The sequence below is a fragment of the Lissotriton helveticus genome, chromosome 6 (genome assembly GCF_964261635.1).
Source record: "Lissotriton helveticus chromosome 6, aLisHel1.1, whole genome shotgun sequence".
In the NCBI taxonomy this organism is placed as follows: Eukaryota; Metazoa; Chordata; class Amphibia; order Caudata; family Salamandridae; genus Lissotriton; species Lissotriton helveticus.
In genome coordinates, this window is record NC_136067.1 from 1,490,487,408 (window position 1) to 1,490,514,149 (window position 26,742).

At 44.7% G+C, this 26,742-nt stretch overlaps 1 protein-coding gene across 1 annotated transcript in view; it reads right to left on the minus strand.

The window, feature by feature from the left end:
- Positions 1-26,742, minus strand: part of RYR2 (ryanodine receptor 2) — a 3,071,198-nt gene that overhangs the window by 2,243,744 nt on the left and 800,712 nt on the right. Inside the window, exons 23-25 of the mRNA XM_078648003.1 lie at positions 20,467-20,614; positions 17,815-18,023; positions 332-506 (exon numbers count right to left, since the gene is read on the minus strand). Coding sequence (XP_078504129.1) covers positions 332-506; positions 17,815-18,023; positions 20,467-20,614 — 532 coding nt within the window. The remainder of the gene's footprint in view (positions 1-331; positions 507-17,814; positions 18,024-20,466; positions 20,615-26,742) is intronic.

Consider the following 26,742-nt stretch of genomic DNA (forward strand, 5'->3'; position numbering starts at 1 on the left):
ATATTATTTTCGATATGGAGTCATAATATCGGTAGAATAAAACCTTTCTTAAAAAACGTCCTTTAATCTGACTCGTTTATCACAGTATTTACTAAGATACAGAGATCCTGTTTTTAGCAGGCTCTGGCTATTACCCCACATCCTCTCCCCACTTTCATGGTCAGTAGTTTTTTGAGTTTTAGGCAGCACTAACAGGAGGAATGGGCTGGTTTAAGCTGCCTCCTAACAAAAGCCCGGGCACTTATTATTTTATTTTTTGTACAAATTAACCAATGGACAAAACAATGGCTTTTTTTCTAACTGGTGTAATTCACTGCAGCCCAACACTTACCATCCACAACGTCAAACTCCTTGAATGCCAGCTCAGAGCCGGAGTCATCCAGAAGGACCTCCCCGTTCAGGGTGAACATCATGGTGTGCTCGTTCATATCAACCATGCACCCAACCACGTCGCCACCTTGCCAAGAGCGTCCAAAGTGTTCATTGCCCTGGTGCCAGCGCTGGGCCTGGAAAAGATATATGTTGTCACTAAAAGGCTATGGAATATGAATTTCAAATAACCTCAATAGCAAGGAGAGTTCAAACATAATGAGACGTGAATTATGGGAACGAGAGGTGAGAAAGGTTTTGGTTTTGCCTGAATGGTTACTCAGAAGGAGAGTTTATGATTTGTAAAGATGGTTAGTTTATTGACATACTCAAAGGTTGGGTTCGAAATCCCGCATTCCATATGCATCCATAACAGTTAGGGGCCCTGAGGGTTAAGCCTTCTCAAAGAATTTGAAAGGCCAATCCCAAAGAGCCACCATCCACATCCATCCTGACATCCGACCCTAAGTGACTGCTTTCTCTTCATTCACATTTCTTTAATACTCTTCCCTGCACTTAACCCACCGCCAAATATCCTCCTAAATCCCATCACTTCCACACCGAGACATTTTCACTTTTCACCACCATGTCAGCCTTTAAACATACTTACTGCCAAATGTCACAATAAAGTTGACAACCAAGACCTACAGCATCTCACTTTCGCTGAAATCTTGTTCACAAGCACAACACAGCTTATATTCAAAGATACCCTGAAGTCAGACACACCATTCTTTCCAAACACTGTGTGACATGCATTAGAAATGAGGCAATGAGTGACCAGTCTCACACCAAGTGGAAAGAACTAAACGCCCTAAAACCAATCCTGCAAACCCTTGCTCATGTTATTGTAATTGTATTTATATAGTGCTTACTACCCCTGCCAAGGTACTGAAGTGCTTTTTGTCGAATAGCACTCTACTCAGGAACTCAAAGGATTAGTTGTGGATTAGTATAGGGAAATACAACTTGCTAATTTGAGCAGTGGGCATGTGAGTCTGTTAATTTGACTGAATAGGATACAGGAGGAATAGAGGAGGGACGAGTCTAGGTAGTGTTATTTGGGAGTTCATATTAGTTAGATGAGGTTTTGGATGAGTCAAAGGAAGGATGTGCAAGTATGGATAGATAGAAATTCAGGCTTTCAGGTATTGCTGTACCTGAAAGCTAATTTATTTGTATAATTTGCTAACTTTTTAAAACATTTGTTTTCAATGTCTTCCTCAATATTTCAATAGTGAATTACTCATAGATACAATTGTTATTATCACATTAGCATATTGTGATAGGTAAATAAAATAAACAGAGCATCTAATCAAATAACTTATATGAAAACTATGCAGTGACCTATATACATGTTAAGCATAAAATAATGTATTAGCATTAGCCCCATATACTTATTCATGTGTGTAGTTGACAGCCTCCATCCAAATAAATTAACAGAATCCTTCTCTGTAACCATTTTGGACTTGACTCAAAACATGCTGCTGAGAGAGCGCAAACTGACCTAAATGTATGAGTGCATCACACTTACCCGTAGTAAGCACAAATCATGAGGAGAAATGCCATGAGTGCTAGTAGTATCTGCAATTATATTCTGAATGTATAGCTAATGTAGAGATTTAAGTAGAAGTGGAACTAATACAGAAATGTGTGACACTATATGATTTTATTAGATGTGATTATTCCTGAATCCATGTCGTGTAGCTGCTAAAATGTAAGATGGCATGTGGTTAAACGCAGAATGTGGTAGGCCTCAGGGCCAGAGCTAGAAGGTGTTTCTTTTCACGACATAGATTGAACTAATGTTTTGGTCATTGCATTAATGGGCCATGATTTATAGATGTGTTTACTGAATAATAGAATAAGAGTATTAACATGCTTTAATTAATGAAGAAGTTGAATGCTATAATTATTATGAGAAATGCTGTAGGCCTGAAATGTTTTAACATTGATTTACACGTACATGTCTGGGCCGAGAAATGTTGCGAACCTTTTTGGAAGTCTATGAGAGTTGGGTTCTTGGCTGCAGATGTCTGTCTGCAAGAGAGAAGGGAGGATCCGATTATAAATAATATGAATAGAGGTCTGTTCAGTAGACGGCCCAGACATGGAGGAGGGTTCTGGAATGTTTAAGGGGTATCAGCGGGCCGGAGAAGAGTCTGAGAAGCAAGGTCAACTCCAACGTATGAGGCCCAATACAAAGCAGCATGGAAAAAGCCAGAAGCTACACCACGTGAGGGGCGTCTCACGAGGGGCGTCTCAAATGTTGTTGACTGTTTTGTATTAGGGACAGCACCCCTGGGTGGAGTTAGAGCAGATGCCTGAGGACCCTTTAGAGAGCGGATGGGTAGGCAGAGAGGGGTCATGACTGGAGAACTATAGGTTTTCACCAAGAGACTAAGAGTGAGTGACTTCCCTTGGGGGTCATTCACTGCTGACACCTTTTGTTAGGTTGAGACTTGGTTAAGTAGGGATACCATCTAGAGCAGGGTAGGGACAGCCTAACCTGTGTGTTTTCCTCCAACTTAAATGAAGGAGAGATCTCAATATGCGTCAATGCTGATAGCTTTATTATTCTTAGAACTTGTGCTGGTAATTTCCGTTGCTCGTCTGAGGGCTTTCAGAGAGCACATGTATGTAGTTGGACCTGTGTATCTCGTGAATCTCATTCTGAGATGTCTGTATTTGCAGCTTATCCTATCCTTACAATAAACTTTTGAAAGCTAGAAGTTGTTTGTGATCTTTTGGAGCGGAGTCCTTTATTGGGTGAACTAACTTGGTAAGAGAGGCACTTTCTTCCTTCAATGACAGGCAACAAAGGTTCAGTCGACCAGATCGGGGTTTAGATCAATAGTGATAAGGTATCGATCAAAATCTCGCCCTTCCAGTTGGTAGCTATAGAGGATGGTTGCCTTCTTGAGGACGGTGACCTAGGCCAGGTTAGCTTACCCCAAGGCCCCTAGAGATCGATGATCGGAAGAATCGCCCGCCGAAGAAGATCCGGATGACGTGAGACAGAAAAAGCAGCAGTATCGGTCGAGAGTGAGTATAAAGGGTCATGCGTGTTAGATTGCGGTGTTTTTGTATTGTATCTATGTTGTAATGTCTGGCGGAGTTGAATGTCTGTAGAGTGACTGTGGAACAGGTTGTGAGCGCGCGCAACCGGTGGAAATCTTAAGTTCAAGGAGAGCTTAAGTGGTTCGGGTGTATCGGACACCCAGAGTAATTGTCAAATAGTGTGAAGGGGGTCATGAGGTACCATTGATCACCCGAAAGACCGAGATAGGGGGAACGTAAGAGTGAGTGCGTGAGTAACGGACGCTGGTCGGAGGTTACTGTGTGTGTAAGCAACCTATCAGAGAGACGATAGACATTTCGTCAGTTGTGTTGACAATTACATATAGACTGTGGACGTACAGTCGAGGGAAGTGACCGCTTGGTCGGAAGTAGTCATTTTTCGGTGTATGAATGGGACGCATGCATGACCGGGAGACGAGTTGAGAAAGGAGGGGTGCTGCTGCGAAGCGGAGAAAAGTGACGTCAGGAAGTGTCGCGCAGTGATTGGCTGACCGGAGAAAGACCGTGCTGTGATAGGCCAGCTAGCAAAGACGTCAGAAAGTGGCGAGCTGGGATTGGCCGACCGGAGAAAGACCGCGCTGCGATAGGCCAAGTTAGCAAAGCCGCGACAGGATTGGTGGATTGTCATCAGGAAGTAAACAGAGTAGCGAGGCTGGATATTGTGCGCATAATTATGAAGTGTTTTAAATGGCTGAGAGCGGCGTTTAAAAAAGAGAAGCGGGGATCGGATGAAGGGGAAGAAGCCCCGCCGGAGGGTACGCCGGCTCGTTACATGGCAGTGAATGTTGGGCTGCATACGATCCTTTGGATATCAGAGTGGAGTAAGATTACGGAAGGAAATGAGGAACTGACGTTCCCGAAGTACGGGACGTTCAGATTAGAGGTGTTACATCGATTAAAATCAGTCATGACCTCAATGAGACCCTTGCCTAGACCGACCCAGTTTGAAGCCCTTGATGCATGGATTAGGGCAGCGCATGAAAAAAATATGAACAGACGACAGGAAAGGGTGAAACGATCGGTAAGGGCAGTGCAGGATGCCAGGTGGGATGCGGATGCTAAAAGATGGAGAGTGCATAACATGGAAGTAAATAAACTGTACCCAGTGTTAGAGGTGCCCGGAAATAAAAGCCCCCTAGAAGAAGATGATGAGAGCGAAACAGAGGACAGCCTGATAAACAGATTATTGACAGACAGGCCACCCCCGTATAATAGAGCAGGGGGAGAGGTCGAGCATAGTGAAAGAGAAAAGGGGGGCAATGCAGGGGAGCATGGACCGCTTCCCAGTTCAGAGTGGGATCCTGAGGCAAAGAAAGAGCTGTCCCAGCCTAGTCAGGTGCAACAGGTAGTCGGGAGGTTTGTGGTACAAAGAGCGCCGGAAACGGAGTGCGCCACATCCTACGGATTACCAGCTGCACTGCAGGTACCTGTTACCATAGGTCCTATAGTATCGATATATGACCCAGAGAGAGCAAGAGGGGAAGAACGGGTACGGAAGGACGGAGAAAGAGCAGAGACGGCAAGGAGGAACGATACGATCAATTCCCCAAGTCAGATGCCGATACCCAGAGAGTGGAGCACCCCGATGCACACAGCAGGGGATCCAGGAGGGGATCCTGGGGGCCCTAGATGGCCAGTGGATCTGAGGGGATCTGGACGAAAATCCTTTCAAGAGCTAAATGAGTACATGAAGAAGTGGGATGAGGCAGTGGAGGCTCACAAGAGCATCATAGCTGCAGAAGCTGAAAGGGAAAGTCAGGACAGCAGAGCTCGGACTCACTGCGGGGCTGGGGAGAGCAGCCCGGAGTGGGACTGGAGAGAGAGAGATAGTAGGGGAGTCACCCATTGGGCCCGGAGTGGAGATAGAACGGACCTGGAAAACGGGGGCCCCGGGAGTGGAGGGGTGGCGCGCCCAATACTCAGTGAAGGGGAGAGGAGAACGCAAGAGTACAGAAACAGCTTTAAGTATACCCACTGTGTGCCCGGCACCAGAGAACTGAATGGGAGTTGTGAGAGGTCGCACCATAGTCCCTGTGATGACGGAAACGAGCGCAGCCCAGGGAATATGGGGAACCAGGAAGGATCGTATCGGATACTGAGCGATACTAGGCAAAGGGAGAGTAGCGACCAGAGGGAAAATAACAGAGAGGCGTACGGTGAAAGGAGAGAAGCAGGAGAGAGTGGGGGTAATAGGCCCGTGTTCCATCACCTTCCAAGATCGGATGGCCGAGCATGGGACCTGGAGAGATGGGAGCAAGGAAGAGCACTCATTAACTCTCCCGAGCCCAAACGTAGAGCTCGGAGTTGGGATGGTAGGGAGACCAGTGAGCCCCCTTCGAAAGACATATTGCGAGCTGAGATAAAAGCTAAGAGACTCGATGTCGCCAGCTTAAGGTCAGACCTGGATGACATGATAGATGGTACCCTGCCTTTAGAAAGAATGGAAATGTATGAGCAAGATGAAATACTGTATATGGCAAAGGACATCACTCGAAAAGCGAGAGCAATCCATGAGAAGTTAGTCGAACTAGCAGGCAAATATATGGTGGACCTGTCAAGAACCAAAGCATTACAGGGTAACCACAGGCTACATTATACAGATCGAGACCTAGATGAGAGGAGAACGATCGGGCTGAAAACGCACATAAGGGAACTGATCACTGGAATAAGGACATGGAGGGCACTAGATAAGTGGGAAGAGAGGTGGTCCAAGAAAGGGACCGTCAGGAGAAGCACGCTTGGTACGACACCAGGAAGGCTGCAGGGAATAGAAGCATACCCTTTGCGTGAGGTCGCAAATGGGAATTATGTACATGTCCCTTGGAGTAGGGGAGATTTAGCTGCTTTTACCACCTCCTTCCCCAAATTGCGGGAAAGCCCAGTGGAGTGGTACAAGCAAGTTGAGAGATTTGTAAAAATCTCAAAGGTTCTATGGATAGATCTGAACACGCTGTTTGACATTGTAGTACCAGGAGATCTGTGGACAGCATGCAAGGTTAGCGCTGAGTGGCCCACAACGGAGCCGGAGAGAGATGCTAAGACTAATGGGCCGTCCGAGATTGTGATGGCAAAATTCGAGAGAGTGATGACTTGGCTGAAAGAGAAAGTGCCAATGCAAGACATAGATTGGGTCAAAATAGACCGAACCAGACAGGAACCCAAAGAGACAGTCCACGAATATTATGAGAGATTGCTGAAGGCGTTTAAACAGTATAGCGGCTTGGATGTAATGGATCCAAAAGACATAGGGCAATTTGTGTCCAAGTTCGTCCTGGGACTGAGACCGGATATTAGTTTAATGATTCAGCAACACTTGATTTGTTGGCAAAATAGACCCCTAGACGAAATACTGAGATATGCCAGGTACTGCTGTGATGAGATAGACTCCAAGGCTAAGAAACTAAAAGAAAAATTGATGGTGGTACAGATGCAGGCAGCAGGGAAGGGGGGACAGCAGCAACAGCAGCAAGGAACAGGTACAGGAGGAAAGAAGCAGTACAGTCAGAACAAGGGCAATGAGGAGAGTTCCACCTTTAGACCCAGAATAGACATAGCTGCCTTGAAGAAAACGACTAGGTGCCACCAGTGTAACGAGGTGGGGCATTGGAAACGCGAGTGTCCCTACAATGTAGAGATAGGAGAACAAGAGGAAGAGGAGGAAGAGGTCCAGAGAGCGCCTACGAGAGGGGTGACGCCATACCAGGGAAAGGTGCTCAAAGGGGGGGGGGCTCCTCCCCGAGCCCAGTTCCCGCAACCTCCCCGAGTAGGGAATATGGGTAAGACCTATAGACAGATGCCCCTGTTTGTAGAAGGAGAAGAGTGCTATTATGTGGACCCATTAACCGGACAGAGAGTGGAAAGAGAAGACTGCACCCTCGGGGCAGCCTTGGAGGTGGACCAGAGGGGACCCTATGTCGAAGCAGAAGTAGCAGGGTGCCCCACGACATTTCTGGTGGACACAGGAGCCACTAGATCCACGATCAGATCAGCTGCAGTTCCAGACCTGCCCATGTCTGGAGAGACCATACAAGTGGTGGGGGTCGCAAACAGGAGAATAACCAGCCAATTGACAGAACCGGTACAGGTGAAAATAGGGAAGTACAGCGATGAGCACCAGTTTGTGGTTTGCGATTCAAGTCCTGTGTGTCTGCTAGGCAGAGACCTGTTGTGTAAATTGAATTGTACAATATACTGTACACCTCAGGGAGTGGAGGTATTGACCAATGATGATGACGCAGACTTCAAAGTTGCAAACTCAAGAATATGCGTGGAGCTGTACCCTACTTTAACAGTAGATGAGCTCCCCTGGGACTTGAGAGAGACAGTGGCACCAGAAGTATGGGACTTCACTGGGGAAGAGATTGGATTGGTCAAAGGGGTGGACCCAGTGAAAATTGTAGTGAAACCGCATGCTGAGTTCCCAAGAACACCCCAATATAAATTGACTCCAGAAACGATTGCAGGCATAAAGCCCGTGATCGAGTCCATGATTAAACAGGGAATACTGAAAGAAATCGTGGGTAGTCCATGCAACTCCCCGATTATGGGTCTGCAGAAACCAAATGGGAAATTCCGGATAGTACAGGACCTTCGAAAGATTAATAACATAGTCGTTTCGTGTTGTCCAGTGGTACCGAATCCATCAGTGATACTGTTTCAGATTCCATTCCAAGCTGAGTGGTTCACTGTGATTGATCTTTGTCAGGCTTTCTTTTCGATCCCTCTGGACGAAGAAAGCCATTTTCTTTTCGCATTTAAGCTGGAAGGTCGCGTCCTAACATGGTGTCGTATTCCTCAGGGGTATACAGAGAGCCCATCGATCTTTAACCAGCTTTTGAAGAAAAATCTTGAAAGTCTAGTGCTGCCCCAGAAGTCAGTTCTGGTCCAGTACATAGACGACCTCCTCGTGGCGTCAGAAACAGAAGAAGCTTGCAGGGAGGACTCCATTGCTTTGTTAAATCACCTAGCTGCCAATGGGCACAAGGTGTCCCCGGGAAAGTTGCAGTACTGCCTGACAGAAGTGCAGTACTTGGGACACAGAATAGAGAAAGGCAAACGAAAGGTGTCACCAGACAGGATAGAGGCGATCATGAAAATGAATGCGCCTAAGACACAGAGAGAGGTCAGGATGTTCTTAGGGATGGTGGGTTATTGCCGACAGTGGATCGCGAACTTTTCACTGAAAGCAAAGCCCTTGCAAAAACTGACGCATAAGGAGGTGAGCGATCCGGTACCATGGGACAAAGACTGTTTGATGGCATTCCTACAGCTGCGAGAGGACCTGTGTCGTGCTCCGGCATTGGGAATGCCTGATTACAATAAACCATTTTTGCTTTACTGTTGTGAGAGAGAAGGTTGCGCGTTGTCTGTGTTAGTCCAAATCCATGGGAATGCCCGTAGACCAGTTGCTTATTTCTCGGCTACTTTAGACCCAGTAGCCGCAGCGTTGCCCGGATGTCTCAAATCCGTTGCTGCAACGGGTGTCAGCATTGAGAGATGTGAAAATATCGTCATGGGGCACCCGTTAGAGGTGTGCGTGCCCCATTCTGTTGAACTGTTGATGACCAGGACCAAAACACAGCATCTGACCAACAGCAGGCTCACGCGCTATGAGCAAGTTATTCTTGCTGCAGAGAATGTGACCCTCAGGAGATGCTCTGTTTTGAACCCTGCCACCTTGATGCCACTCCCAAATGATATCGAGGATGATGATGAATGTACAGACCATGACTGCCTCGATGTGACTGAACTATGCACCAAACCCAGACCCGACATCGTAGATGAGCCACTGACCGACCCAGACGAAATTTTCTTTGTCGATGGCTCATGTGTAAGAGACGAAGTTGGGCAGTTGAGAGCAGCTTACGCTGTTTGTACAATTACTGGAGTTGTAGAAGCTGGGTGCCTGGAAGGAGTACACTCCGCTCAGGTAGCCGAGATTATTGCCTTGACACGTGCTTGCTTGGCAAGCAATCAAATTCGAGTCACCATATACACCGACAGCCAATATGGTTATGGGGTGGTTCATGATTACGGGCAGTTATGGTCTCAAAGAGGGTTCATGACCTCTTCAGGCTCTCCCATTCGCAATGGAGAGTTTGTGCGCCTGTTGTTAGAGGCGTTGCAATGTCCAGCAGGTATCGCAGTTGTAAAGTGCACCGCACATACCAGAAATGAGGACTTCGTCTCGAAAGGCAATAGATATGCCGACGAAGTCGCGCGGTATTGCGCAGAACAAGGGTACTCTTTCACAGAGGTGGAAGTGGGTGGAATAAATGTAAGGACTGAATTAGCCATGATATTGGAAACTGTTGATACTTGGGACGAACTGGCAAACATGCAAGAAAATGCTCCTGATTTTGAAAAAGAAACATGGGAAAAGGCAGGATGTGTAGTGGGTGAGTCCCATTTTTGGGTCTCAGCAGACGGCAGAGCAGTGTTGCCCAATGAGATGGTGAGCCCAATGGCCAGACACATACATGGTCCTGTACACCTAGGGAGAGACGCTATGCTGAGAGTGTTTAGACAGACTTGGTACAATCCTAAGTTTAGAATAGCAGCAGAAGCAGTGTGCCAGCGTTGTGTGACCTGTCAGCAGCTGAACGTAGGGAAAAGAACACCAGTTGCACTAAGCCACATAGGAAGGTCTGGAGGTCCATTCAATCGAATGCAGATAGATTTCATTGAAATGCCGAGGTGCAACCGCCTCCGCTATGTCCTGGTGGTTGTTTGTGTATTCTCCAGATGGGTTGAGGCATACCCTACACGTAGGTGCGACACCCTCACAGTGGCCAAGTTACTGCTTAGGGAACTCATTCCGCGCTTCGGGGTGCCGGCCTCTTTGGAATCAGATAGGGGAACGCATTTCAACAGCGAGCTTGTGAAGATGATTTGTGCGGCTCTGAACATAGATCAGAAATTGCATTGCAGTTACCGACCAGAAGCCTCAGGAATTGTGGAGCAGATCAATGGCACGATCAAAGCCAGAATTGCAAAAGTGTGTTCCTCAACGACCCTGAGTTGGCCTGACGCCCTGCCATTGGTCCTCATGAGCCTTCGTAGTACCCCAGACAGAAGAACGGGGTTGTCACCACATGAGGTGTTAATGGGGAGAGCAATGAGGCTGCCATCTGTCCCAACTACTGCACTGTTAAATATCACAGATGATATGATCCTGGACTATTGTAAGGGGCTGTCTGACGCCATTCATTCTGTGTCCCTTCAGGTGCAGGCTGCCGAAGTTCCATCGTGCCAGGGCCCGTGCCATGACCTGTACCCTGGGGACTGGGTCCTGGTGAAAAAACATGTGAGAAGAAGCTGCTTGGATGTTCGTTGGCGTGGGCCCTTCCAGATCATCCTGATCGCGAATACGGCTGTGAAGGTGGGAGGCCTGCCCAATTGGATCCACGCGTCACATACGCGAAGGGTTCCAGCACCTCGGGAAGAAACAGCTCCTCTCTCGGATAGACGTCCAGCAGAGGACCGAGAAGCCATAGAGGGGGCTAGCCAAGCTGTAGAGGTGCCAGCGGAAGCAGGGAACGAGTCTGACCAAGCTGAGGACGGTCAGTACAACAGTGAAACAGACGACGCTACAGAAGGAGAAAGTAGCTGGGAGTACGAGTCAGACACTGACAGGTCTGACAGAGAGCGAGAACAGACAAGAAGGAGACGGAGTAGAAGGGCACGTGGAGAAGCTAATTGGCCGCAAAGAAGGAGCTCTAGCCTGAGGTCAACTCCAGAGATAACCCTTCCTCCGATATCAGAAGACTCAGACCCGGAAGAAGGTGCTCAGGGCGCTGAAGCACCGGACCGAAGAAGGTCAAGAAGAGTGCGTGTGCCTAGCAGAAGATACTCCACACCTGAGTGGACATATCTGGCGACAAATGTCTTTGAAACAGGAGACAGGGAGGATTCGAGCGGTGGTGGTGTCCAGTTCTGAGCCCATCGTCACCGTGGAAATACGACTGTTGGTACCCGGAGTCGAACAAGAAGGGTCACTAACATTCATGCTCCCCAGACCTCCCCACCTCAGCAAGTTAAAACACATGTTTCTTTCAGAATTGCAATTCCCCGACTTTGGTACAACGATAACAGCCCATGAAGAGCACAATCTTCGTTTGGAAATACTGAACTTTGCTATCGAAGCTGCAGGCACAAACTTGATAGTAGATGCTTAAAGGACTTTGTAAATAAAGCGAGCAGAAAAAAGAAGATTACCTAGCGCCCAGGAAGCAGAGAATATTAGGGAACTTCCCTTGAGTTGATGGAGAAGGGCTAGGGTTGTCTTTATTGAACTGTTAAAGGACTTTTGCGAAGAAGGTTGTCAGCTTCCAGTTGTGTGGATTCTAAAGACAAAAGGAGTAAAAAGAGACTGTAAAGGAACGAGAAGAAAGGAACTTTGTGCCAAGATAAGAGAGAGCTATATTGTCTGACGAAATGGAAGCCGGCACCCAGAACCGCAGAGCTAAATGTATAATAGGTACACTAATAGTAGGAGTGATAATATTAATAGCTTTGGTGGTAACAATTTCTTATGTAAAGGGACATGAGGAAGAGGCGAAGGTAACTGATGTGAAATCTGTAGAAACGCTTACACCCACTGTTGCTGGTGAGAAAAGGGAAAACACTCAAGAGAAAGCGTTATTAGCTGCAGAAGCCCGCAGGTTACACGTAGATGAGTCCCAAGGAGACTTTAGGTCAAATGCTTATGCTAAACTCTTATATGAATACGTGGATGCCATGGAGGTTAAGGACTGTTACGTCTGCATGCAGTTGCCGGCGTCTGTAGATGAAGGCATTAGATATCATCACCTCCCGCTGACATATGGCATTACATGTAGCTTATTGCTTAGTATATTTTATGAGAGAGATAGTTTTGAATACTATTTCTCCAACTATGATTCAGTGTTGCCAGAAGTCCCAAATTATAAGCAGATGAACAAATGGGACTACTGGAAGAGTGAAGACAGACTGGCCAAGTTCTTCATTCCTTGGATTACCTTAGATACTTCACATGCCCGTAGAAATAACCTGACATGCAAAGTGTCAGAAGTCGAGAAGAAGTTCATAGGGCAGGTGGATGATCGTTACAGGAGACAAAAGATTTTGAAAAAATCAGGACAATGGAAAACAGATTGGACCGAGGAAGAGAAGGCACACAAGAGAAAGGGTAGTAGTGGTCCAATAGCTTTAGATAAGACGCAGAAAGGAAAGCTATGTCTTCACCGAGCCAAAACGTATTATGAAAATGTATACGTGGGAGAAGTCAGCTGTGAACATGCTTTCAATATAGAGTACTATACTAAAGATTTCCTGAAGGGAATGCAAGTGATTCCAAATGTGTATTTTGTATGTGGAAGAAATGCCTACGTGAGACTACCTGACAACTGGTATGGATCATGTTACCTAGCAATTGTCTTCCCCAAAATATATCATGCACAAGACTTAGAGATCATCGAGGGCAAGACATCATCGAGGGGAAGGAGAGATATAGGAGATGCAGAAATGGTTGGAGATGTCTTTGGAGCTATGTTCCCTCTTTTGGGACTAATCCTTAATGATGTTAAAATTAGACGACTGGCAACAGTCGTCGACAGGTTGTCTGCCAGCACTGCTCAGTCCTTAATGCTGGTAGAGGGAGAGATGCAATCGATAAGGGCTATGGTTCTTCAGAACCGTCTTGCGTTAGACGTCCTACTAGCAAAAGAGGGCGGAGTCTGTAAGGCTTTGAAGGTCCAGGAATGTTGTACCTACATTCCAGACAATTCGAAGCCCCTTGAGAAAGTTATTAGGAACATAACTGATATTCACAAGGAGATCGAAGACTTGAGTAGAGAAAATGTCTGGGAAAAGGTGGGCCACGGAATGAGTGAAGTTGGAGGGTGGATCTCCACCTTAGGCAAAAGCTTTGTGTGGTATATACTAAAACCTATCATCATAGTATTGATCTGTGGGATCATATTGTGGGGATTGGTGAGGGTATTCAAATGGTACAGAGCAAAAAGGTCAGAAAGGGCCCAAAGAGAGCAGCTGCAGAGATTGGCTGCCATACAAGATAATCAGTACAGGAGTCTGAGGGCTCTGGAAGCGCAGAGACAAGTTATGCTAGCAATAACTGCAGTTTAAATGTTAGTGATGACCCCGAGAGGTCATCAAAGGGGGGAACTGAGAGAGCGCAAACTGACCTAAATGTATGAGTGCATCACACTTACCCGTAGTAAGCACAAATCATGAGGAGAAATGCCATGAGTGCTAGTAGTATCTGCAATTATATTCTGAATGTATAGCTAATGTAGAGATTTAAGTAGAAGTGGAACTAATACAGAAATGTGTGACACTATATGATTTTATTAGATGTGATTATTCCTGAATCCATGTCGTGTAGCTGCTAAAATGTAAGATGGCATGTGGTTAAACGCAGAATGTGGTAGGCCTCAGGGCCAGAGCTAGAAGGTGTTTCTTTTCACGACATAGATTGAACTAATGTTTTGGTCATTGCATTAATGGGCCATGATTTATAGATGTGTTTACTGAATAATAGAATAAGAGTATTAACATGCTTTAATTAATGAAGAAGTTGAATGCTATAATTATTATGAGAAATGCTGTAGGCCTGAAATGTTTTAACATTGATTTACACGTACATGTCTGGGCCGAGAAATGTTGCGAACCTTTTTGGAAGTCTATGAGAGTTGGGTTCTTGGCTGCAGATGTCTGTCTGCAAGAGAGAAGGGAGGATCCGATTATAAATAATATGAATAGAGGTCTGTTCAGTAGACGGCCCAGACATGGAGGAGGGTTCTGGAATGTTTAAGGGGTATCAGCGGGCCGGAGAAGAGTCTGAGAAGCAAGGTCAACTCCAACGTATGAGGCCCAATACAAAGCAGCATGGAAAAAGCCAGAAGCTACACCACGTGAGGGGCGTCTCACGAGGGGCGTCTCAAATGTTGTTGACTGTTTTGTATTAGGGACAGCACCCCTGGGTGGAGTTAGAGCAGATGCCTGAGGACCCTTTAGAGAGCGGATGGGTAGGCAGAGAGGGGTCATGACTGGAGAACTATAGGTTTTCACCAAGAGACTAAGAGTGAGTGACTTCCCTTGGGGGTCATTCACTGCTGACACCTTTTGTTAGGTTGAGACTTGGTTAAGTAGGGATACCATCTAGAGCAGGGTAGGGACAGCCTAACCTGTGTGTTTTCCTCCAACTTAAATGAAGGAGAGATCTCAATATGCGTCAATGCTGATAGCTTTATTATTCTTAGAACTTGTGCTGGTAATTTCCGTTGCTCGTCTGAGGGCTTTCAGAGAGCACATGTATGTAGTTGGACCTGTGTATCTCGTGAATCTCATTCTGAGATGTCTGTATTTGCAGCTTATCCTATCCTTACAATAAACTTTTGAAAGCTAGAAGTTGTTTGTGATCTTTTGGAGCGGAGTCCTTTATTGGGTGAACTAACTTGGTAAGAGAGGCACTTTCTTCCTTCAATGACAGGCAACAAAGGTTCAGTCGACCAGATCGGGGTTTAGATCAATAGTGATAAGGTATCGATCAAAATCTCGCCCTTCCACTGCCAGTTATGAAACTATAAGTAAAACAGTGGTTCTGCCACTCTTCGAAGTCAAACATTATTTTTAAACAGTTATGTCTCTCCAAATGGATGAGAACAGTCAGCAAATGAAAAAGAGCACAATGTACCTTATATCCAAACCAAAAATCTGAAAACCTCTTAGATTACTTTCCAATATATTAATTTATCAGTATTTTGAAACAATCGTGCAAACCTATTTTAGTACATATATTTACATACACACAGAACAGTTCTTCGGAACCAACATTTAGGACTTGAAGTGCACAAACATTAAAATATTTACATGTCACAATACATTCCAAAAGATACATGGACATATACTACCTAGAAAAATTATATCTAAATCCAGTGCAAAGTTTTGAAGAAAAAGAAGAAATATCAGCCTAGTGAGTGATTAATCATTAGTTTGTTATCCTTGGTGATGATCAACACTTGAAAAACTAAAGCGTCGACGTTTCGACCCCTGAAAAAAGTGCGATAATATAACCGTCTTGGTGGGTTCTTCCTCGAGACTGACTGATAGGTCTGTGTGTAGCCTTAATGGGCCTCCAATTCCTGGCACTGTGGTCCTAGTCACGTGCTGACAGTGATATGGTCACTTCAAAGAATAATCATGTGAGCCATTCCACCGGCATCAGGCGTACGGGGCTCCATGTGGGTATGTTTACACATCAGAAGGGGAAATCCGAGGGGCCTCCCGCCTCCTCACACGGCCCTTCTGTTGACTAGAAAGGCTTGTTAGTCGCCTTTTCAAACTTGGGAAATGAATCTTCCTTCCTCTCAGAGCAACGGGCAGCCCTTGTCGTCTGTAAAGTGTTCGTGAAGACTTTTAAGAAGGGCTGTGTGAGGAGGGGGGAGGCCCCTCGGATTTCCCCTTCTGATTTGTAAAGATACCCACATGGAGCCCCGTGCACCTGGCGTCGGAGGACTATTTTTCAAAATACTGATAAAGAAATATATCGGAAAGTAATCTAAGAGGTTTTCAGATTTTTGGTTTAGATATAAGATACATTGTGCTCTTTTTCATTTCTTGGCTGTTCTCATCCATTTGGAGAGACATAACTGTTTAAAAAATGTTTTGACTTCGAAGAGTGGCAGAACCACTGTTTTACTTATAGTATTAACCCCTTCGACGCTCATGACGAGCTGGGCTCGTCATGAGGTAGCCTCCTCGCACGCTCATGACGAGCCCAGCTCGTCATGAATAAAGGGATTTACAAATTCTCAGCGTACGGGGGGGAATCATGCCGCACGCATGCGGTTAACCCCAGGTTCTGCACTAGACTGGGCTACCCCATTGCTTTATATCGCCAGTTATGAAACGTTCCTTCCTGAAGCGGTGGACAGTGTGGGCAATGCTGACAGTGCACAACCAATAACCATCCCTTCTCAAAACACATGTGCTTGCTCCCCAAGTTCTCATCAAATAATGCTAAATTTTCTTTGGATTTCTCTGTGCTCTCTTTCATGAGCCCCCTGCAGATACCTGTAGCTAAAGCACCCCAGTGGTGTACATTAATCCGGTTTATAGCGTTAGAGATTCAAGAGCATCCAGCCCCGATGCCATGCTTTGTTCCTTGAACAATATCTCACTTTAGGGAGTAAGTAGACCTCTTACCCAAATATAAACCAAGAAATCACTTCACCCTTGATGGAGGTGAAGCCCTCAGGAAACAACATTTAAAAAACCCTAAATACATTAACTATATATATATTAATATCTAACTGTGTGTGGGATAAATATATCAAAACAGGTCTACTTTCAGTCATAAACTGCAGAAGTATTTAACTCATCAAATAAACTCCCCCAGGCATGTAAGGAGCTGAATGCACCATCTCCAGAAAGATTTAAGGCCTCATTTGAAGGTTGGCGGGACCACCCAACAATTTGCCTGGGGGACAGAGTAAGTTACTCCATATCCCTAGCAAAGGTGCCACCGTTCATATTTATAAATGACCACCAACCAGCTGGTTATTTATAATGCATTGTCAGGAACAGCCGTCACGGGGGTTCCTGTAAATGCATTTTACTGTTTGGTGCAGGGCTGCGTCAGCAGGATGCAGCCCTGAACCAAACAGTTCTTTTTTTTATTTTTTAAAAGAAAATAGAAAACGGAATGCTCGCCTTGCCATGGGAGTAATCTCCCATGGTGATGGTTGCATTATTACCTTTTTTCGTTCCTCTCCGCCTCCCTGGCGGTGACAGGCAGTAAGAAATGGCTATATGTCTGCACATTCTGATTGGGTGGGCAGACATATAGCCATTGACAGAGCCAAACCTAGTCTGCCTGCATCTTAATCGGGCAGGCGGGCCATTATGTTGGCAGTAAGCATACTCCATCTCCATTGCGATGGAGTATTCTTACTGCCAACATCCAAATCAGCCCCTAACTGTGACTCTGTCACAGTGATGTCACAGCCTCGTGGGTTTTTCCAGAGACAAAATCAACTTCAGGATAGCTCCTAGTTTACATTATTTTATTCCACATTTGATTTCTGTCACATACGTCTATCAGTTCAATAGCATCTGACACCGTAAGGCCCATCAGAGCTGCAACACTTGCAGTGGGGCTTAGCAGGAAAAAGGAAGTTTGTTAAACTATAGAAATACTTATTTTCTTATACTTGTGTATGCTTAAGCCATTGGGCTACATTGTGGGGTGTTACAACTGTAACCTTTTAAAACCCGGAAATGGAAAATATAAAAATATCCATTGCTTTTCAATAAACTGCAGTACATTTGAATTTAATTCCCCGCTGCATAATGATGAACACTAACCTTGAAGCCATCAAACACAAATGCTTGCTCATCAGATCCAAGCTCCTGATCCGGTTGACAGCCTGGCCTGGTCCAACCGACCCGCATGTCTCCTGCAGTAATGGCTTCAAACTCAAAATACCACTTTCCTGTCTTAACTGCATAGGTCTTCTCTGCGCGGAAAATGCGGAATCTTTCCATGGTGCCACTGCACACATCTGATCTTGCAGCTGCGAAAGAAAGAAGGGGAGAGAAACCTTACAGGGTCATGTATTGTAAAATTGGAAAGTGATAAAAAGTTTCATTCAGAAATGTGGGTTGACAATACCAATAATCACTTATGTCATAAAAAACAATTTACAGCATGTTCCCTATAATGTGCGGTCAGGCTATAGCGCTGGTGCCGCCCGGTGTGATAATGTTTTGCCCCCTTCCCCCCAATTACCACCTCTGCGACGGATTCCCTCGCTAACACCCTTTAACAATGACCCTCATGCAGTAGCGGTCGGCAGTAGGTGTTTCTGTAGGGCGGTGACGTTAGCAGGGGGAGGGGCAGGGTGGGAGGTAATTATGTATGGATTACGGAGTTTTACAGGTAAGTAAACATTTAAATAAATAAAACAAATTTCGTTGCGCTCACTGCATCACAATGTGATGCAGTGCGCGCAACGAAATTCGTTTTATTTATTTAAATGTTTACTTACCTGTAAAACTCCGTAATCCATACATTACTACCCCCCACCCTGCCCCTCCCCCTGCCCACGTCACCACCCTACAGAAACACCTACTGCCGACCGCTACTGCCCTCATGTCTCCATAACCACTCTCTCAGAAGCATTTAATTTGTTTTATAGCATCACTCATAAAAGGGAAAAGTGTTAGAGCACTTTACATCACACATATTACACCGAGACAATCAATAATAGGTGTGTAAATCGGTGTATAGGAAACGTTAGAGTATGAAAAAGGTCTACAAGGGGTAGGATTCACATGTCATCCATACCAGTAGACAGTATAGTTTAAGTATGTTTTGTCTAGAGAAGCACAAACTCTGAATTAAAAATGTAACACCATGGTTGGAGGTTCTCTTTTATAAGAAGAATTGATTTCTACCCAAATTAACCTTTTTGCAACATTAGCATAATGAAAAACTGGGGAGAAAATCATAACACTCTAATCTATACCTTGCAGTCCACATGCAGCTCTTTGATGACAGCTAATAGCTCACTGTTCTATTTTAGGAATTTAACCTATAACCTGCGAGTAGCAAAACGAAGTCTCTGACAAAAGCAGTAAACCACTGACCTATTTGCACTATGTGCACTTTGTGATCGGAATGGTACATGTTCTTTGCAGCAGGCAAATCCTCTAAGCTACCTTACCATGAGTCAAAACTTCCAAGAGTCAAAACTCCATCTCTCTCCAGGAAGTACATTATTCACTGGAGTTATTTTGACATATTTATTGTTGCCTGGAAATTGCTGGAGGCCAGGAACGGGGTAGCAGGTGCTTTTCAAACCATAATCTACCTGCGAACAGGCAACCAACCCTGTGCAGTGGCACTGGTCACACCGCCCTAGAACTGACCCTTTGTGAGGTTGCACATGACTTCCAATTAACCCTCTCATGTCAGAATTTAACACAACAGGATTTTTTTTATTTCCCGAGCTGGATCAAGAGGTAAATCCACGGGATATTACATTCACTATGTTTAGTGTCATTTACTGTCAGCCCAAGCTTTGACTGATCTTAACATAGCTCTTGTTCGGCAATGCCTCACAATCATTTCACGCTCTGCAATATTTAGTTTTTTCCTATGTCAGTCATGAGCTTCCACCATTCTCTTGTCATGTTCTATTGTGCAAGCTGGTACTACTGACAACAAACACTTTAGTAAATGAGACGTCCTTTGTCCAACCGCCAATGGTGACAGGTCCCACTTAGCCATTTGGTGAATAGATTCCTGGCTGAGTGATGGAAGCTGAAGAAAGTGGCATAACATGAATCCTTATGACCATAAAGTTCTTCTTTAGCCAACCATGGTATGGTGGGAAGTAGAGAGAACTTGAAAATACATTTGTTGAAGGAGCTGTAGCCCATCCCATAGGTCACTCTGGCTCATTCCATAGGTCACTCTGGCTCATTCCATAGGTCACTCTGGCCCATTCCATAGGTTTCCCTGGCCCATCCCATAAGTCTCTCTGGCTCATCCCATGGGTTGCCCCTGGCCCATCCCGTAGGTTTCCCTGGCCCATCGCATAGGTCTCTCTTGCGCATCCCAGAGGTCTCTCTTGCTCATCCCAGAGGTCTCTCTGGCTCATCCCATGGGTCTCTATGGGTCATCCCATAGGTCTCTATGGCTCATTCCATAGGTTTCTCTGGTCCATACAAGATGTCTTTCTGGAACTTGGGAACTGCAGGTTTTGCTCTTGTAAAACACTTTTGTACATGAGGTCCAACGTTCCTACATCCAGAAGATTATCATTCATAATGTTTTTAACAAGCTCATAAAATATTATAGGTAATCGCTGTCAGAGAAAATGAAACATATCAGACATTTTCGGCAGTTCGATACAAATTGGAATGCAACTTTTAAGAATGGCATTTTGTAAAAAAGATACGAATTTTCTTAATAACCAGACAGTAGGTGTGACCTATATCCAGCGTACGTACCATGGTCCTGATCCGGTGCTTCCAAGTTGTACCCATAGCCAATCAGGGTGCGGACAGCTTCGCGCAGACTGTCTTTATTTGACTTTTTAGTGCGATCATCCAACAGCGCATATGGAACAAGACGTGGGTTTCTTCGGTTTTTCACATCCTACAATAAAGGCATGGGTGACTTCATTTCATTGCTGTATAGTTGACATCATTAAATAAAACAATAGTCTTTGTTTTATTTTTTATGAAAAATGTACAAAATGTCTCCCACTTATACCCCCAAGAACTACGCCTGAGCACTAACAATAAAAGAGGGGATGGATAATTCCTTTAAATTGTAATGATGTAGGAAGGCACAAACTCTTTTTAATAAACATATTTAACGCAGGAAATAATGCAATATTTCCATTGTTGTGTCAAATTGGCTGGGGTAGATGGACAAACGTCATTAGTGTAGTCAGCTCGCACCTTAAATAAAGAGCAGTACATATATTATTATTTAACAATATTTAAGGGATTTTTCAAAGCTCAAGTAAACTGAGTTTATTACTTTTCAAGGTCCAGAATCTTTTCAATGGTGATCGCCTCAAGTCCGGTACTGTCTGGTGCAGTCATAGTATCATCCTTTTATGGAGCAACATATGTACTAAATGTTGCACAGGGGAAATTGCTTTCTGCACCTGAGCCCATATGAAAATAATTAGCCATGACCTGGTCAGCTATTCTTTCCAAAAGTTATAACCTTACTAATATAGGTATTTCAGTCATGGAAAAACCCCTTTGTTTAAACACTAGGGACCCCATTAGGATGACAAAGTCCGCCCGCCATCCTCACGGTACAAGGGACCGCCCGCCATAAGGGGGGGTCCCGTGGGTGCAATTAGGATGCGCCCGCCACTGCAAGCACCGCCCGCCGCAATGCTAAAAATACATGTTGTGCATTTCAAAGCACAACATGACAGGCACCGCGCGGTGCCTGCCACGTTGTTCTTTGAAAGGCAGGGGGGTACCATAGGTACCCCCCATGTGCACCCCCACCCCCCCGGAGTCCATGGGGGCCCGCAACAGGCCCCCAAAGCAGACTCCCCATGCCTTTCTGTGGCGGAAAGGCATTGAAAAATGCACAATCTAATATGGCTGGTGGTGTCTTTCAGACACCGCCACCATATAGAACCCTTTTCTTTCCGTCCGCCGCGGAACTCCCCAGCCATTATAATATGGCAGGGGTAATTTCTGCACGGATGGCGGGCAGATCGCCCCCACCAGGCCGGCGGTAGCTATCGCCGGCCTGGCAGGGGCGATCCGCCCGCCATCCTAATGGGGCCCTAGATGTCTCTTGGTTGTTACTGCCAGACTAGGACCCACATTAAGCGAGAAGCTACTTGAGCTTGCCACTCAATGTTTGGCAATCCATGGACTCCTGACTGAATGCCCATAAAACGAAAGGGTCCTGCATCATGTTTTGCACCCGAGCCACTCAAAAGCTTCAGATCACAAAGGGAGGCATCAAAGAATTTGGATGTGTCCTAATGACATGATTCAGACTACCCTCAAGCATTATGAAATATGTGGGTGCATGTTGTGGTGTGCATTTTGTTAAATGCTTTAAACGTTTCGGAAATCTGTTGAACGTTTGTAAGGTGTTTTATACAAACTTGCTGCGAATGGTAGGTACATAAACTGAGAAGGGAGACATGTATAGAGAAGATATAATTTTCAAAGCACAAGATAACAATTGTAAAGCTAGTCCATTATGTGGAAATGGCATAACTGGAACTAGGCCCAGACTTGCTAATGCTTTGCACCAGATCGGCTTCACTTTTGTGTTGCAAAGCAGGTGTAGAGGGTTGGGGTGGGTTTTACTATTTAACGCAAACTAGGATTTGTGTTGAAAAGCATGCACTACTTTGCATCAATGTTGGTAAATGGGCGTTCCCATGCAACCACCTATGGCTTTGACGCAAATCCCTATCTACTAACAATCATAGATTTGATTTGAGCTAAAACCTTATGTCTCCTCGAGGTTGCTGTAACGGAGAAATATTTTTACATTTCTTCTTATTTTTCCAACTTTGCATTTCACAGCACACTTATGAAGTGGGAAAATATCAAAATATCGTTTTTGTATTGAAAGGGTCTCTACCCAGTAAAAAACGTATGCTTTAGAGAATGAACACACCATTTCCCTGTGGTGCAAGGACCTGTACATTGGCACATGACAGCCAACGTGTGCCAAGATTAGGGGTGGGGGAATGTACTATATCCTAATAGATATGGAGCATTTTTTCTCTTTCCCTATGACACAATGCAGCGCAGCAACAACTTTTATTAACAACATTTTTTTAAAGGGAGGAAGCATGGAATTTGATGTAAATTTGAGAAAAATTAACAGAAAAACATAATAATTTATGTATATGTATATATAAATACTTTAAAATAATTAATAAATTATCTTTAATTTATTTTAAAAGTTTAAAATTATATACAAATAAAATATATACATATCAATAATTTAAAATATTTAAAAAATCTACAATAATTTAAGACATTAAACTATTAAAACATGTTTAAACTTAAATTTCCCAATTCAATCAGTGCAACTGTAGGGAATATGTTGGATAGCAAATTAATAACATTTACTATTCCAACTCCAGTGAGTGCAACAGTAGGGAAAGGGTTGGATAGTGGAGGGGTAAAAATTACTATTCCCACCCCAGTGACAGCAACAGTAGGGAAAGTGTCGGATAGCAGAGGGGAAAAAATTACTATTCCCACTCCAAAGAATGCAACAGTAGAGGAAAAATTGGATAGAGGAGGAGTAATAATTACTATTCCCACTCCAAAGAGTGCAACAGTAGGGAAAGTGTTGGATAGTGTAGGGGTAAAAATTACTCTTCCCACTCCAGTGAGAGCAACAGTAGGGAAAGTGTTGCATAGCAGAGGGGACAGCATTACTATTACCCACTCCAGTGATGCAACATTAGGGAAAGTATTGGATAGCAGAGGAGTAAAAATTACTATTTCCACTCCAGTGAATGCAACAGTAGGGAAAGTGTTGGATAGCAGAGGGGTAAAAATTACTAATCCCAATCCAAACAGTGCAACAATAGGGATAGTGTTCGATAGCGGAGGGGTAAAAATGACTATCCCCACTCCAGTGAGAGCAACAGTAGGGAAATAGTTGGATAGCAGAGGTGAACCAATTACTATTCCACTCCAGTGAATGCAACAGTAGGGAAAGTGTTGGATAGTGGAGAGGTAAAAATTACTATTCCCACTACAAACAGTGCAGTAGTAGGGAAAATGCTGGATAGTGGAGGGGTTGAAATTACTGTTCCCACTCCAGTGAGATCAACAGTAGGATAAGTGTTGGATAGCGGGTGGAAAAAATTACTATTCCCTCTCCAGTGAGTGCAACAGTAAGAAAAGTGTTGGATAGCGGAGGGGTAACAATTACTATTCACATTCCAGTGATAGCAACAGTAGAGAAAGTATTGGATTGCAGAGAATAGCTTACTATGCCCACTCCAAACAGTGCAGTAGTGGGGAAAGTGCTGGATAGTGGAGGGGTTAAAATTACTATTTCCACTCCAGTGAGTGCAACAGTAGGGAAAGTGTTGGATAGCTAAGAGACAAAAATTATGATTCAAACTCAAAAAAGTTAAAACTAAAACTAAAAAAAATTAAAGTGATAAAACAATTAAAAAAATGAAAAATGTTATATATTACATATATAAAAATTGGAAATACTATAATAATAATTACATATAAAAAACCTACAAATAATATATATTATAAAATAATGAATACATTTATAAACTATAATTATTTTAAACTAGAGAATATTTACAAACAAAGACATTAATTAATACACAAATGTATTTATTGTATTTCCTACCTTATAACACCACACCAATAACAAAGCACTTCAACATTACTAATAAAAAATTCAAATGGCTGCAGAGAACCACGCCTCGGTGCAGCCATAGGTGACACTGCTCCGCCCCCAGCAATGGAGTTTCGGCATTTCGGAGTGAAAACACTGTGAAGTGCTTGTATGTCGAGTTCTGGGGCCTACTGAAGTGCTGGCATCCTGACCGTGGTGCCCTGGGCCATAACAACCCCCCTCTCGGCGCTAAACTACGTGATGCGCCGACAGCAACCTGGGGCTTGCTGACTGCCCAACGCGTCCTGAGAGAGGCAGGAAGAACTGTAAACGGCTGCGCCACCTGGAGGGTCTGGTGAGTGAAGCTTCTGTGTGTGGCGCTGTGGGCCCTGCCTGACTCATTTCAGATGGCACTGCAATCATATCTAATGAGACTGGAGTAAGACTGGGAGAAGCTGTGTCCAGAAAAACCCTGGTGGTAGCCAGGACATATAAACTCTCTACTCTTCTGTGCTGTAGAGCAATACATTAATGCCAAGCTCTTCTAGACTCTGAACTTTCACCTCCCTTACGCTGTAAATTGTCTATTGGACTGGCCTGAGAGTACTGTATAAGGGAAGAGGCCTCAGATGCGTCAAATCTAAATTGGTAAGATTTTTAAACGTCACAAGATCCTACATCGTAGCGCTGACACCCAGCCTTTGAGGCCTATGACCCCTTCTGATGTGCCTTACCTACTGCCCTCCTCTACCGTAAGACTGGTTTGCTGATTCAAGCCCCCCAGTGAAGAGCGGTGCGCTTGCTGGCAGTCCTGGTTTCCCCCCACGGTTGGTGCACGGCATCACAACTTTTCCATGCCATATCGGGCCAGTTTACTTGGCTCTGAGTGAGGGGGTGATTTAGGGGGAAATAACATTGGTCATTCCACGGAGGTCTTAGGCAGATTGAGGAGCTTTGGAGGTCCGGGCAGGACGCAGGAAGCAGGAGGCAGGAGGTAGGAGGAGCATTTCAATTAAACTTCAAATATTGTTAAAATGCTGCCAAGCGGATGAAAGTAGCCCTTGAGGTGTACGGGACTGAGCAATTAGGAAGTCACTCTTTGGGATCGGGGCAGTATTTGGTACACTTGGATAACAGGAACAAAATCAAGGCTGAAAATGGGAAAGTACTTTAAACAAACTAATGCGATGGCTAAGGTTGATTCAACAGCCGGGCTAAAAGTGAAAACCTGCTTAGCCCAGCCGAAAGCCACAGCGCAAACAGCCAGAATTGAGCACAGTTCAAATCTCCCTGGTTTCAATTCTAGCTTCGAAAGCTCAGAAGAAGAGCAGCTTCTGTACCTGGTGCAGCTAGATGGAGAGATATTAGAGGTGCAAAAATCCACGGAGGTCATATCAGCATTGGGAAGGGAACAACAAGATGTTCCTACAACCAGAGGTATTAAGAGGGATCTGAAAGGCGCCAAGGATTTTCCTCTGTTTATAAAAAAAAGCATCTCCACTGGCTCCTCCTAACATCATAACAAAATCTGAAGAAGTTCCAGGGGAGTCGTTATTGGATTTGGGGGAACGGCCGAACAAAATCAAAATCAGAACAATTCTTCGATTAATCCAGAAGCACTGCCAGCTCCCAAACAAAGAATGGCTCTGAATTCGACTCAGCTAGCGTTGTCCGCGCCAGAGCCTATAATAAGATTATCAGCGAAGACTCAGGGCGGAACCTGTCTGGAGATTGAGGCGTCACAAACCAGGAATAAAAAGCCTGAAGGGAAGACATTCCAAGATAGCAGTAATCCCTCGATGGAATGATACATCACGAAAAAAATAAGCATAAGGGATATGTTGAACCTCATCTTGGTGAAGATAAGGGAGATGAAAAACCCACAAGAGCTTGAGACTGCCTCCCTCCATCCACGTCTAGGCAAAATCGAAGAAACAGTTGCTTGCTTTCCAGCCAAGTTGCAGGGAGCTGAAACAAGAATTGTGCAGCTAGAAGATCAGGTGAGCGACATGTTTTTGAAGACGAATGAAGAGCTAAAACATAAAATAAAAATGGAGAACAAACTTGAGGAACTCGAAAATCACTCTCAAAGGTCAAATATTCAAATAGTGGGGGTCCCCGAAAGGATCGAGGGAGTTCAAACTATCCAATGGACTACAACGTTTATTAAACAAAATGTTCTCCTAGAATTTGATGGGGATCGAACAATTACTAGGGCACACAGAGTTCCCTCTCATCCTCTGCTAAATTCAAAGATACCACGAACAATCCTGTTGAATTTTTCTGACTTTTGTGTTAAGGAGAGAATACTGGTGAAGACAATACAGCAGAGACAATTGGCTATAAATGAATCTGTTAAATGTTGTATATTTTCTGACATGTTGGCTGGAGCAGCACGTAGG